Source organism: Scyliorhinus torazame, chromosome 13 (assembly GCF_047496885.1).
Source record: "Scyliorhinus torazame isolate Kashiwa2021f chromosome 13, sScyTor2.1, whole genome shotgun sequence".
NCBI classification, from domain to species: domain Eukaryota; kingdom Metazoa; phylum Chordata; class Chondrichthyes; order Carcharhiniformes; family Scyliorhinidae; genus Scyliorhinus; species Scyliorhinus torazame.
In genome coordinates this window covers 191,030,798-191,045,766 of record NC_092719.1, presented here as the reverse complement: position 1 = coordinate 191,045,766, position 14,969 = coordinate 191,030,798, and the positions used below count along the sequence as shown (strand labels likewise).

The window sequence follows — 14,969 nt, the reverse complement described above, 5'->3', positions numbered from 1 at the left end:
ATCTATTTAGATTTTATTTCTTTTTCTTCACATAGCTATTTGTTATCATAAATAATGGATTGGAGCTGTATAATTGTGCCACAGTGCAACATCATTTTTGCCTTTCTGAATTTGATGTTAAATATGAATTTCACTGCTGCAATAACATGAGGGCAAATTGCAAGATGGTTATGGGTTTAATCATACCTTTCAGTAAATTCCCCATGTTTGGCACTTTTGTCCAACTGTAATTTTGGAAGGAAGCATTTCTGTTTGAATTGAAGAAGGCACAATATTGTGTTCTGAAATATTCTCTGAATGTAAGCTGAAGCTACAAAATCAGGATCATTTTAAATTAAGTTAGACATTTCTGGATCTAAAAAAAACTTGCGGTAGTTCTAGCTAAAACTTTTACATGTTCTCAAATGTAGTCCACTGAAATTGTGTCATATGTGAGCAGAGAGGATTTCTCATGCCAATTCAAATATTGTCTGGATTTTGTTAACTAACATTGGGACCCTGACGTCAGGCTCATTTCCGGGTTGGGAATCCGGAAGTGGCTCTGGCTGGACACCCAGAGGTGGCCATTTAAAAGCTGCCTCTGGGCGCCCTGTCCGATAGAGGACAGGACAGCAGCAGGATCAGGAAATTGGCAGGCTGTATGGCTGGCAGCCCATTGGGAGAGTTGGGCGGAGTAAATATAGGTAGGAGAACGGAAGGACAACTCCAGATGGAGCCATCATCTGAAGAATTATAAAAAGAATTTTAAAATATAAGTGCGGCCACAGCTCTCAGGCAACCATTGTTGAGGAGGAGTCACTTAACATGTAAAATTTTCAGCAGCTGTAGTCCTCTGATCCCTGTTGCTCCAGGGTTGGGGGGGATTAAAGGAGATCTAAATGGTCCCTGACCTTTTGCCAGGTGACTGCCTCGAGGCAATGACCATCTTTGCCTCAGTAGGGTTCCATCCATCGTTGGAAAGATCCCGACATGAGATCCTCTATTTCTCTCCCATTCCCATCTCCAAGCCTAATTCTGTAGGACAGGAAAAATTCAGCCCAATGTTACTGGTAAGTATAGATTCTGACTCTCTGGAAGATTGATTTGGATTCATTTCTGTAGAGGTAAAGCAAATGAATATGCCAATTCAACAAACAAAGAACAAAGAACAAAGAAATGTACAGCACAGGAACAGGCCCTTCGGCCCTCCAAGCCCGTGCCGACCATACTGCCCGACTAAACTACAATCTTCTACACTTCCTGGGTCCGTATCCTTCTATTCCCATCCTATTCATATATTTGTCAAGATGCCCCTTAAATGTCCCTATCGTCCCTGCCTCCACTACCTCCTCCGGTAGTGAGTTCCAGGCACCCACTACCCTCTGCGTAAAAAACTTGCCTCGTACATCTACTCTAAACTTTGCCCCTCTCACCTTAAACCTATGCCCCCTAGTAATTGACCCCTCTACCCTGGGGAAAAGCCTCTGACTATCCACTCTGTCTATGCCCCTCATAATTTTGTATACAAAATCCTCGCAACGCCGCACCAAACAAAAAATACATTGAGGATCAGAACTTGGAAACGTCTACATCGAATCATCGAGGAAATGAAAAACGGGAAAGCGGACACATTCTCAATGATTGTTAGTTTTTATCAGCTTTCACTTGTGAACTGGACTGACAGGAAGATTTTTGACAGTAACCTGCTGTCAACCTTTCACTGCTGGATTTTAAGGATTCACAGAGGGGCAAAATGAGCATGCTAAGGCTATGCAATCTGTAACACCGTTTTTTTGACATCCTTACCTTCAATAAACATTCCACAAGGCTATTTTTAGCTCTGTCAGCAGACATGTATTTCAATGACTTCCACCATTCCACAAGGACTAATTTACTGTGTCAAGGATAATGAAAGACAGCGCGTGCTGTAGCAATGTGTCATTGCAGTGTGTGTGAAACATATTGAACATTTTGAAATATGTCAAGGTTTTGACTCGCAGCTTCAGACACAGATTTAGAAATCCGCATTTGTCACAAACAAAATTGTAGATTTAAAGCTAATTATAAAATGTATTCTTTCCAGCAGCTGTGCTAATTACAGAGACGAACAGATCTTAACGAGCCTGCAATCTGTCTGCTATACATGTAAAAATGGGGATTAAGATTAAACCTTCATATTTGGCTGCATTGAGAGATTAAGCTTCTAGTTTTGGTAACAGTTATTACCCACTTCCTTGAAATTTAAACATATTTTATATTTATTTGTACCACGTTATTGCACTATTTAAGGTGGTGACAGCCACGTTGTTGAAGAATTAATATGGATTTGGGACAGTCTGTGAAGAGCCTCCTGTTAAAATTCCATTCAAGCACCAAAAATCCTTTTGCAGAAGACCCACCCCCTTTAGACCATCCCAGTCCCGTCATTAGACCCCCTCAATCAGAACCCCCAGCCCTCCCATCAGACCCCCCCAACAGAGACCCCCATCAGAGACCCTCATCAGAAATCACCACCTGAAAGTTGAATAACAGCCGAGGCATAGAGTGAAAAATTTTCATTTACCCTTCCCTAACATCTGCTGTCTCAGACATAAGTTTTAAAGCAGAAGTTGTAACAAGTGTCAGAGGCTTCCTCAAAAGCCAGGTACACTTCAAATGGCTCCTAATCCCTTGACAGTCTTTGAAATGCAAATCTACCATTCAATTTCATGTACTAGTACATTGCAATAGCCAGTGGTTGAGCGTTTTATTACTCCAGAGACAGGTGTTTGGTGAGTTGTTATCCATCTGTCCCTTCACGCTTGAATACATCTGAAGTACCCTTCTTTGATACTAACTACAAACTAACACTTGCTGTGATTGACAGATCCTCACCACAACAAAAGCTGCTAAGAGCATTCTGCTATGGAAAATAGGAAGTGAAAGCACTTAACTGCTTTCGATGTGGTGTGGAACTGTCAATCATAGCAAGAATGTGTATAGACATTGTGGTTATCTGGGGTAGGTGGGGGTTAAAGGCAAGGAGGGAGGATTTGCATTGTGGAGGTGGGGAGAGGCCGTCCTTATACCTATGTAGGTTTTATTTATATTTCAATGGACTTTGGGGAACATCTCAGTTATGCACTGACCCATTGACCCCTTGATTCACCACGGGTCCAATTGCAGCAAATCCTGCCATGAAGATTACTGTGGGAATTGTTGCATAATAATGGTGGGGGGGGGAGGGGGGGGAGGAGGTGGGGGGGGGGGGAGACTCAGGCTTCCAGGCTGTTAATCATATACAAATGGATGCAAATCGCCAATTTGCATTCCCCCTCCGGCACGGGGCATGTAGCTCGCTTTAGCTGCCAGCGCCCTTTTCTGCCCAACGCTCCATTCTCCGCCGGATTGGGAAGCCCGCTGGCAGAGCCGGGCAATGGAGAATCCACCCCGAAGAATTGTGTTTGATAAATAATAACATTATCCTGGTCTCTACCAATATCACACCAGAGCTAACCACTGGAAGCCACAGTGTTTGCTCCTCTCTCTGAGTGTGAGGCTCTGAAAAGTCACACAACTGAATTCATTATGATCTTGCAAGGTAGAACAGACAAGATTCACTCATTCAGCTATTTCATATTTTTCCACCCTATTGTTTTCAAAGTATTAAAGTATTAAATCATGGGTTAATATGGTCCGCCTGTATTGAATTACAACATGTTGAGCAGAATGTTACCAGCCGCTGGGTGATGGGGAAGAAGGGAGCCTAGCAAGGAACCACCTTAGTATGGCTCTCCGATAGTGTCCCGACCCCAGGGATGTTACCTAATGGCGGGTTGCGACACAGATCGGCTGCTTGCTCCAAGGAGGTGGAGAACCAATTTGCATCATTGAAGGGACTATTAAGGACTACTTTAGGGGCCGCCAGGTATATGGAGCAAGCCTCTCTGTAGCAGGCCAGAGGCCTGCATCCATTGAAGTGAAATGCTTCTTGTCCACAGAGGGGGCCATGGGCCAGAACAGTAGCCTCTACAGGCCCAATAATTCCTCTATGGAGGGGTTTGCCCTCCAATCAGTGTGACCTTCCCCTTCTGCCTCTTAAGCGGGTACCTCGATCTTAAGACTGCTTTGAAGTCTCCGACCAACCTGAGCAGCACCCGTTTCTTCTGATGGCAGTGTTGCTTCACAGCTGCTAGCCCTCCATCTGAAGACGACCAATCAGAAAACCACATGTGGTAAAATGTGATCTTGCTGCCAGCAAGTGCACCTCTTCACAATGTCGGGGTCACAAAGCTCCTGCTAAATCCCAGCCCATTAACCTTCTGTGTCAGGAGAATGACAAGGATGATCCTCAAGTGCAATAACCTACAGGGTTTCGGACCAAATGCTGGAAAGTAGGATTCAGCTGGATGGCTTGTTTCTCAGCCAGTACAAACACGATGGGCCAAATAGCCTCTTTCTGTGTAAGCATTCTATAGTTCTTTGATGTTACCATGTGAACCAAGTGCAATGAGCAGTCCTTCTAGAAATGCATGTGATTCAGTTGACTGTCACCCTGACAGAACATATGTGGTACAATTTGTAATAAAACAACACAAACAGATAAAATGCCTTTTGATTCATATATGACCGTGTACAAAAGACAGGAATGATTCCCTTTGGTGTGCAGGAATTAAAAAAAAAAAATACTAAAACAAAAGCAAAGTACTGCAGATGCTGAAAATTTGAAATAAAAAGAAAAATTGTTGAAAATATTCAGCATGTCAGTTTGCTCCTGTGGAGAGAAAAACAGAATGAATGCTTCCGTTCACTCGGTTTCTCTCTCCACAGAAGCTGCCTGACCTGCTGCATATTTTCAACGTTTTCTGTTTTTGATTTGAGAGAAGGCAATTCTATGCCAATACTACTGTAAGTATTATGGATCAACTGAAAAGGATGGACGATTTTAAAAATTGTCTCTGGATTCATCAAAGGATGATTCAATTTACATGACATCCGTGATCAGGAAAATTGAATGCCAAGTTTGTGCGTAAAACCAAACAGTTTCTTCCCATTTTCTATATTGTTCAATGTGCTTTACAGGGAGTCTTTCTTAACGTGAGCAAGTTCCCGATGCTGGTCCTGCCTTTGTAGGTGAATTACACATGCAAGCAGCTCCATTGTACATTTTAATTATTGCTTAAGTATTAAAGCTCTACATTTTCTAAATATAAATAGGACCTATATAGGCAGAAGAAAGTCATTATATTGTCCTCCACTTGAGAGGTGGGTGTGAAGGTACTTTTTTAAAAGCATCATTGCTCAAAAAGTAATTATACTGGTGTTCAATTAAAATATCTTTGCTTGGGGTAAAATAAAACAGATATTTCTTAAATTACAGAAGGCAAAGAGTGATTCACTTTTCTCGCTGCTACCGCATCCCTGCCCGTGGGTTTCCCAGCAGCGTGGTCTGGCTTCAATGGAAAATCCCATTGTCAAGTGGCAGCGAGACAGAATCCCGCTACCAGCTAACGGCGCTCCACCGAGTAACTTGCGGCTGGGGAACCAGAGAATCCAGCCCATAGAATTAATCATTTAGGTATTACACAACCACAAAGACTACCTGGTTCTGAGGTTCTGAGGATTTGGTTCCTCTTTGCGGGATATAGTTATTGGAGGAACTCCTTGAGGTTATTTTATGAAGCTCATCGGAATGTTCTGTGACATATGACCCTATGCTATGATTCATGACACATAATTAACGGACGCGATTCAACAAAAAACGTTCAGTAGCTGTTTTCGGGCAAGTTTAGCTGGGTGTTTCCAGATCGTGACGTCTCGCAAGGCCTCTTGCAAGGTTCAATGGCCTCGTCATATCACCAAGTTGGGCACCACAAGGTCAGTAAATCACGCCCCACATTTTGCTTTCTACAGAAAGCTGCCATTTTGGTTCAAATATGAGACATGTTGATGAGGCCTGTCAGTCATGTAAAATCATCTGTTAACAATAATTATAATTCTCAGAACTAGCTCGCTAATTATTTTAAAAAAGCATTTCATTAACCAGCTTCCTGTCTTGGTACAATAATCGATTAACTATATTTGGTTTCCAACAATGTAGATTTTCACAAACAGGGTCGAAAGGAGTAAACTACTAACGTTCTTTTGTGCACTGCCAGTTCCCATTTCTCCAGTATCCAAAGATAAGGTCGATGAGAGGGCAAAAGGTTAATACTCCTCATCTTTAAATATTAACATATTTATGTTAAGCATCAGTTTTTGGTAGGATAGCACTCATTTTGTATATGGACTCAACGAATGCCCATACAAGTTGGGACTGGAATGAGAAAATTGGGACTCATGAACCAAGCTCTTTGAACAATTGGGTGAATGGTCGATGGTAGTTGGACAAGCAGCTAGATTTTCTGATATAGCTGAAAGATGTTGGGAAGGAGGTGCTTTATTGCGATCACCTCTGAATGGAAATGCCTCGTGTCAGTTCTACTTCTTTTATCCAAACATTTTTGTTCAGTAAACATCGATAGAAACACATATACTCATCCAAATTGGCAAGAATGTGTTCTCGAAGTGCGCAAGAATTAAAGTCATTAATCCATCTTTTAACAGCAGGTTTCCATTATGTGACGCGAAGGATATAAAACTGGTCTATAGGACAGGTTTTATTGTTTAATGTTGGCAGGAGGGTATATTAATCTGCTCGAACAATCAAACTAGCAGTACTTAAAGTGAAGAAAATGCGGCCACATCGTCACAAAGGATCACAGTACATGGCTAACTGCACGACAATAAAGCTGATGTCATTCAGTTTAAAATAGTGCTTCTACTAATTCAAAGATGTATTTATTACAGTATAGGCCACAAATCTTCCAGTTTAAGGATTAACTAGGTGCTTTTCTGATCAAAAGTACATGTTAAATCAAAGCTGAAGCATTTATATCCTTTGATCAGATATTTTCTCTAACTGTTATCAACCAATTACTATGTTCTGTAGTTACAAATTGATTGATCATGGAATTTGTCTCATTATTAACTGGCACTTGCTTAGACCTAGTATTATGATAATGATATTCCATTTGACTTTGAGTGAGTGGAAGTTATCATTCTTTTGTAAAATTGCCTCATTGACGACCTTTGATTTTTCCCCAACAGGTACCCATGTCATGGAAGGTTCGGGCAAAATGCTTGTCGCAGCCGTGGGAGTTAACTCACAGACTGGCATCATATTCACATTGCTGGGTGCAGGTAGCGAGGAAGAGGAAAAGAAAGACAAGAAAGGTAATTTCACTGCGGCAGAAAATAATTAGGTATGGATCAAATTCTTGCGAGTTGATCCGGTATGATTGGATTCTGAAAGCTGAAACCTGGAGCACTGGTTTGATTCTGGCACTTGTTGAAGTGTTTGATTTTCCTAACAGGAACACTTGCTTTAATTTGGTGTAAAGTTGACATTCCTGATTCAAAATGTTGAGCAGGGACCTGGAGTGCTGGATTTCCAACTGTTTTGCCATGCTGTGATTCTCCAGTAAAGTTGTGAAGGAATGCAGGAAACACCGTCGGTTTGTGAGTGGACTCGGGACAAATTGGTGTATAATGATACGGTGAGATCATAGCCAGAGTTATCCGGCTGTCGCGATTCACTTTTCCCGCCAGCAGCGCACCCCCGCCAGCACGCTTCCTGGCGTCATGGAGTGGTTATAACGGGAAATCCCATTGACAAGCGGCAGGAAGATAGTCACGCCGCCAGCGAACGGAGCGCCACCGAGAAACAGGTGGCTGGGTGACCGGAGAATCCCGCCCCGTACATGTTTTCCTGTCACTTCCACCCATCATTTAACACTGCTCTTGTCAATTGTTTTTTTTCCCAGGATTACAAAGTTTAAAATACCACCAGGTCATATTGTGAATTTCCTTTTGCTTTTTCATCTGTCACCACTTATGTTTTTGAAGGGATTCTAGCGGCGCTGCTACAACGTTTCTGCTCCTGCTCGACTGCACTGGCTTTTCTCACTGAGAATTCCTGAATACCTCTGCCATTTGGAGAAGTAAAAGGGAGAGGGAATGCCAGGTAAATCAGGCTGCCCCCAGAGATGCCCTCCCATTGCAGGAGATTTAGGCTGAGTTGCTCGTACCTCCACTGAGAGCAGTGCCCGAGGAGGCTTCACTTCACTGGATGAACACTCATGCAGTTGTGTCACATGATGTACCTGCAGCAAGACACATGCCTGCTGCAGCACTGCCAGCAGCTGTTAAACTGCCCGTAAACCTTTATCCACTTGGCCCTTTTCACAGAATCAAACAGCACAGAAGGCATCCATTCAGCCCATCATTCCTGTGCCAGCTCTGCCATCCTGTACCATTGTCCTTTCCCCTCAGCATTGTCATTTTGTCCTTCTTAAGCTTCTACTAGATTTATAGTGGACATCAACCAATCAGCAGTATATAGATCTATGAAAGAGGCAATAGACTAAGAGCTGGATTCTTCGGAACTCTTCGCGAGTTCCTTAGCGGCCACCGTTCACTGGCGGTGGGGTTCAGTCTTCCCGCCGCTGGTCAATGGGATTTTCCATTGAAGACACCCTACACCGCTGGGAAACCTGTGGACGGGGGCAAACTGCCGCCAGGAAAAGTGAATCACAACGATCGGAGAATTCCAGCCTAATTGTTCGATGGGGAATCCGGTTAGTTCCATTTATCACGACAATGGAGAGCAGCAGAAGAGAACTCTCCAGTTTCATAGAGAGCAGGAATGTTATTATTGCAGTGGGGGCTGCGATTGTACGTGAATAGCCTTAATAGCCCATTACACCGTTTGGAAATTTGATTTGCTCAGAGATTACACTAGTTTCTAAGTGTGCAACAGATTTATTTACAAGAGCTTTATACTATCTCTGCAATCACAACATGCTTATCAGGCTCTGGCATTGAGCATCTTCTGTGGTGTCTGCTTACTTTAGCTCTGAGTCCAACATCCAGGCTTAACCAATCAATCACAGAGATAACAAAGAATGATCGAACTCTACAACATTATGTCACCCTAATACAGATTGCAAATATTCTCATTGTGTAGCTTGTCTGTAACCACAATATGCAAGTTAGTGCTCATTGTTTCAGTAGCTGTAATGGTGCCTTCATTTTGAGGACCGCACATTCCTATCAATATTTGACCCTGTAAATCATGGTGGCTCCCTGGACATCAAGGTTATCCTCGGCAGCCATCTCATAGGTAACCCAGACCACCAACTGGATTCAGTACAATGAGATGTATACCTACACAGGAGTTAAAAAGTGCATATGTTGAAGCAGGAGGAGGCTGGTTTAGCTCAGTTGGCTAGACTGCTGGTCCATGATGCAGAGTCCTTTCAAAATCTTCCCCATGTCCTCAATGTCCCCCTTGTTTTGGATTGAAATGCAATCATGCCATTATCATTATTGCTGGGCCACGAGGCCCAGGCTGAGGGCAGCCATGTGTCATGTGAGAGTACCTTTAAGAAATGGGCGTTTATAAATGGGTGTGTATATAAATATCTGTAGTGAGAGCACCTTTAAGAAATGGGTGTTTACGACTGCAGTGATGTCAGAGAGTGGGTGGAGCTGGGCTATCGTCAGCTTTTTACTTTCGTTTTAGGCTGTTTGCTGCAGGGTATGTTTTAGTTTTGTTTTAAGTGTTGGAGCTGAAGCCAGACCAAGCAGGTGTACTGCTGTTCTCTCTACCATCAAAAGACTATCTCTTGATCATTTGGTGAATTCAGAATTATAAATGTTCTCAGCAGTGAATGTAAACCTAATGTGCTTCTGTTAAAAGGTGTTGTAAGTCTTATGGATGTTAAAAGGAAAGCTTAAAGGATTACTTAGTGTTGTATTCTTTGGGGGTTGTATTTGAAATAATGGTTGCTAAGATGTTCACTGTATGGTTTAAAAAGGTTAACTTGAGTTCATAGAATAAACATTATTTTGCTTTAAAAAAATACTTTTCCATTTCTGCTGTATCACAGCTGTAGAGTGGGCCGTGTGCTCCCCATCCCACAATCTATTATATGTGTGGGTCAGGTGAACTCCATGATACACTTTGGGGTTCGCTAAACCCTGGCCCATAACAAATTGGGGGCTCGAGGGGGATAAAAGTCTATCTATTGGATTGGCTTAGTGAGCTTAAAGACAGTGAGGGGTGAGCATATTGTGGTTGCTTATCAAGTGTGGTATTCTAGCTTAAGTAGGAAGTGTGTTGTGGACAATGGCTTTTTCAGAGGCTCAGAAGTTGTTGGGGGAGGAGACGGTCACACGCAGTACCTTACGGACAGAGATTTGGCAAAAAACATTGCAGATAACATTACCTAACAAAATGCGAAAAGATGAGGGGCGGGATTCTCCAACCCCCCGCCGGGTTGGAGAACCGGCGGGGGACGGCGTGAATCCCGCCCCCGGCGGCTGCCGAATTCTCCGGCGCCGGGGATTTGGCAGGGGCGGGAATCGCGCCGGTCGGCGGCCACTAGCAGCGCCTCCCCCGGCGATTCTCCGGCCCGCGATGGGCCGAGTGGCCACCCGTTCTTTTGCCGGTCCCGCCGGCGTAAATTAGAGTAGGTCCTTACCAGCGGGAACTGGCAGCGCGGGCGCGTCCTCCAGGATTCTCGGGCGCAGAGGGATCTGGCCCCTGGGAGTTGCCCCCACGGTGGCCTGGCCTGCGATCGGGGCCCACCGATCCGCGGGCAGGCCTGTGCCATGGGAGCACTCTTTCCCTCCTCACCGGCGGCTGTAGCGGTCCGCCATGGCCAGTGCGGAGACGAAGCCCTCTGCGCATGGGCTGGAATGACACCAGCACACGCTGGCACTCCTTCGCATGCGCCAATGCACGCCGGCCGGCGGAGGCCCTTCGGCGCCGGTTAATGTGGTGCCAAGCCCCTTGCCCGCCGGCCAGCGTGGCGCAAACCACTCCGGGGCCGGCCTAGCCCCTGAAGCTGCAGAGGTTTCTGCACCTTTGGGGCGGCACAATGCCGGCGTGGTTCATGCCACTCCTTCCCGCCGGAGTTGCCCGCCCCGCCGATTACGGCAGAATCCCACCCGAGGTAATTATGGCGGTGGCTAAGCATTTAAAGTTGCCTGAGATACAGTTTGACTCATTGGAAATGGCAAAAATTCAGTTGCAAATTAAACAAATGGAACATGAGAAAGAATTAAAGCAGCTTGAATACAAAAGAGATAGAGAGGACAAAGAAAGAGAAAGGGAGATACAGATCAGGGAAAAAGATAAAGAGAGAGAGTTGAACTTCAGAAAATGGCCATGAAATATGACAATCAGTTAAAATTGGCAGGTATAAAGGGAAACGTACAGTCGGATGATAGTGATGACGATAGTGAGAAAGAGCGTCATAGTCGATAGTCGAAGGCTTGGTGGGGATCTAATTAAATATGTCCAAGCATTGCCAAGGTTTGACGAGAAGGAAGTGGAAGCTTTTTAAATTTCATTTGAGAAGGTAGCTAAACAAATGAAATGGCCACAGGGCATGTGGGTGTTACTGATTCAAACAAAGCTGGTAGGTAGGGCTAGTGAAGTGTTTGCATCAGTTCCGGAGGAGGTATCTGAGTCGTATGAGGAGGTGAAAAAAATCTATCTTAGGTGCATATGAACTAGTGCCTGAAGTCTACAGACAAAGGTTTAGAAAATTAAGGAAAGAATTTGGTCAAACATACATAGAGTTTGAAAGGGTCAAACTGAGTAATTTTGATAGGTGGATAAGGGCTTTGAAAATAGACAAAACGTATGAAGCTCTCAGAGAAATTATAATTTTGGAGGAGTTTAAAAATTCAATTCCTGATGTAGTGAGAACTCATGTGGAAGAATGAGGTTTAAAACTGCGATTAGCAGCAGAAATGGCAGATGATTATGAATTAGTTCATAAATCAAAGCTTGGTTTCCGACATCAGTTTCAGCCGGTGAGGGATAGAAACTGGAGACATGAGAAATACTCAAGTGGTAAAGGTAAAGGTGATCTGATGGGAGATAATAAGGAGAGTGTACCTCAGACTAAAAAAGAAATCCAGGAGGGTGGAAGAGACATGAAAAGTTTCAAATGTTTTCACTGTAATAAACTAGGCCATGAAAAGTCACCGTGTTGGTGGTTGAAGGAAAGCACTGGGAAGGCTGATGTGGTAAATCAGGATAAGACAGTGGGGTTTGTTAAAGTGGTAAAGGAAAGCCCAAGGGAAGCGAAGGAGGTGCAAAAGATTGTACAGCCTGATCAAGAGGGTATTGATAAGAAGGTGCCAGATCTCTTTAAAGAATTTACTTTGTGGGTAAAATTTACTCATGTGTATCAGGAGGAGCAGGTAAAGATTTCACAATTTTAAGAGATACGGGATCTAGTCAATCTTTAATGGTAAGAGATGAGGAGTTATGTAGTTTGGGTAGGATGTTGCCAGAAAAGGTGGTAATATGTGGAATTCAGGGTGAGAGGAGTAGTGTTCAATTATATAAGGTAAGGTTGGAAAGTCCAGTGAAGAGTGGTGAAGTGGTAGTAGGAGTAATAGAGAAACTATCTTGTCCAGGAATACAGTTTATCTTGGGTAATAATATAGCTGGATCGCAGGTGGGAGTGATGCCTACTCTAGTTGATAAGTCAGTGGAAAATCAGACAACTGAAGTGTTGAAGGACGAATATTCTGGAATTTTTCCGGATGTGTAGTAACAAGGTTACAAAGTCACAGGTTAAGACAAGAGGAGAAATCAAAGAGTGAAGATGAAGTTGAAATGTAATTATCAGAAACAATTTTTGATCAGATGGTTGAAAAAGAACAAGAACAGGTGGAGGATGAGGCGGATATTTTTTGTTCAGGAAAACTGGCGGAGTTACAACAAAAAGATGTAGAAATAAAACGGATGTATCAGAAAGCATATACGGAAGAGGAATCTGCATGTATACCAGAGTGTTATTACCGTAAAAGTGATGTCTTGATGAGAAAATGGAGACCTTGATATATGCAGGCTGATGAAAAATGAGCAGAAGTTCATCAAGTAGTATTGCCGGTAGGGTATAGAAAGGAGGTGTTGCGATTTGCACATGAGGTACCAGTGGGAGGTCATTTGGGAATAAGGAAAACTCAAGCTAAAATCCAGAAACATTTTTATTGGCCTGGACTACATAAAGATGTAGTTAAATTTTGTCAATCATGTCACACATGTCAAGTGATAGGGAAACCTCAAGCAGTGATAGAACCAGCACCCTTAATACCCATTCCAGCATTTGAGGAACCTTTTACACGGTTCTTAATTGATTGCTTGGACTGCTTCCTAAAACAAAAAGTGTGAATCAATATCTTTTGACTCTAATGGATGTGCCTACTAGGATTCCAGAGGCCATTCCAGTACGTAATATTACAGCTAAAAAGATTGTGGAGGAATTACTTAAATTCTTTCCTAGATATGTACTACCCACAGAAATGCAATCGGATCAAGGATCAAATTTTACCTCGAGGTTATTCAAAGAAGTTATGGATAGCTTAGGAATAAAACAATTTAAATCACCATCCAGAATCGCAGGGAACATTAGAAAGGTGGCATCAGACATTAAAGACAATGTTGAGGGCTTATTGTCACGATTGTCCAGAGGATTGGGATAAAGGAATTCCATTCGTACAGTTTGAAATTAGGGATGCACCTAATGAGTCAACCAAATTCAGTCCTTTTGAACTGATTTTTGGTTATGAGGTAAGAGGACCACTTAAATTGATTCAGGAAAAATTGGTGAGTGAGAAATTGGAAATTACATTATTAGATTACGTGTCAAATTTTAGGGAACGATTAAATGGAGCAGGTGAATTGGCTAGACAACATTTAAAAGTTGCACAAACTGTGATGAAACGGGTAGAGGACAAGAAATCCAAAGTTCGTAGTTTTGCCAGTGGAGATAAAGTTTTAGTGTTGTTACCAGTGGCAGGTGAACCTTTAAAAGCTAGGTTTTGTGGACCTTATCAGATTGAAAGGAAATTAAGTGAGGTGAATTATGTGGTAAAAACACCAGATAGAAGGAAGGCTCACTGAGTGTGTCATGTGAATATGCTTAAAAGGTACTTTGAAAGGGAAGGAGAGAAAAAGGAGGAGGTTTTAATGATTCTAACTCAAAGTGACGAACCAAATCCAGATGACTGTGAATTTGACATACCTCAAATTAAATTGGAAAATAAGGATTCTCTTAAAAATTGGGATAAATTGTTGAGTTACCTTCCAGAGGAAAAACGGACTGACCTGAAAGAGTTATTGATATCACATGGGCAAGTTTGTAGAGATAAATTGGGAAGTACTAAAATGGCTATACATGATGTGGATGTGGGAAAGGCTGTTCCGATCAAACATCATCCATACAGACTTAACCCTTTAAAATTGTCACAGGTTAACAAAGAGGTTGAGAGTATGCTTAAAAATGGCGTAATTAAAGTGGGTTGCAGCCAATGGAGCTCACCCATAGTGATGGTCCCTAAACCAGATGGTACCCAAAGGTTGTGTGTGGACTATAGAAAGGTTAATGCAGTTACAAGAACGGACTCATATCCTATCCCATGTTTGGAGGATTGCATTGAGAAAGTGGAACAATCAGCTTTTATTTCCAAACTGGATTTACTTAAAGGTTACGGCAGGTACTTTTATCCGAAAGGGCGAAGGAAATTTCAGCTTTTGTGACTCCAAATGGGTATATACCAATTCAAAGTTATGCCAATTGGCAAGAAAAACGCTCCAGCCACATTTCAACGGTCAACTAACAAAGTTGTTTCAGGATTAGCCAATTGTGCGGTATACATTGACGATCTGGTAATTTTCAGCCAGACATGGAAAGAACATTCAAAACATCTGATGGAGTTATTCGATCGACTCCAGGAGGCCGGTTTGGTGATAAACCTAGCCAAAAGTGAATTTGGAAAACCCCAAGTCACTTTCATTGCGGTGTTTCCGATACCCTCAAGACAAAGGGAAATAATGAGATTTCTTGGCATGAGTGGATTTGATCGAACATTTGTGAAAAGGC

The 14,969-nt window shown here is 42.9% G+C and overlaps 1 protein-coding gene across 16 annotated transcripts in view; it reads left to right on the top strand.

The window, feature by feature from the left end:
* Window positions 1-14,969, top strand: part of atp2b2 (ATPase plasma membrane Ca2+ transporting 2) — a 1,245,322-nt gene that overhangs the window by 936,602 nt on the left and 293,751 nt on the right. For all 16 annotated transcript variants that reach the window (XM_072472614.1, XM_072472624.1, XM_072472623.1 and 13 more), the window contains one exon: window positions 7,108-7,233. In XM_072472614.1, the coding sequence (XP_072328715.1) occupies window positions 7,108-7,233 (126 nt within the window). The remainder of the gene's footprint in view (window positions 1-7,107; window positions 7,234-14,969) is intronic.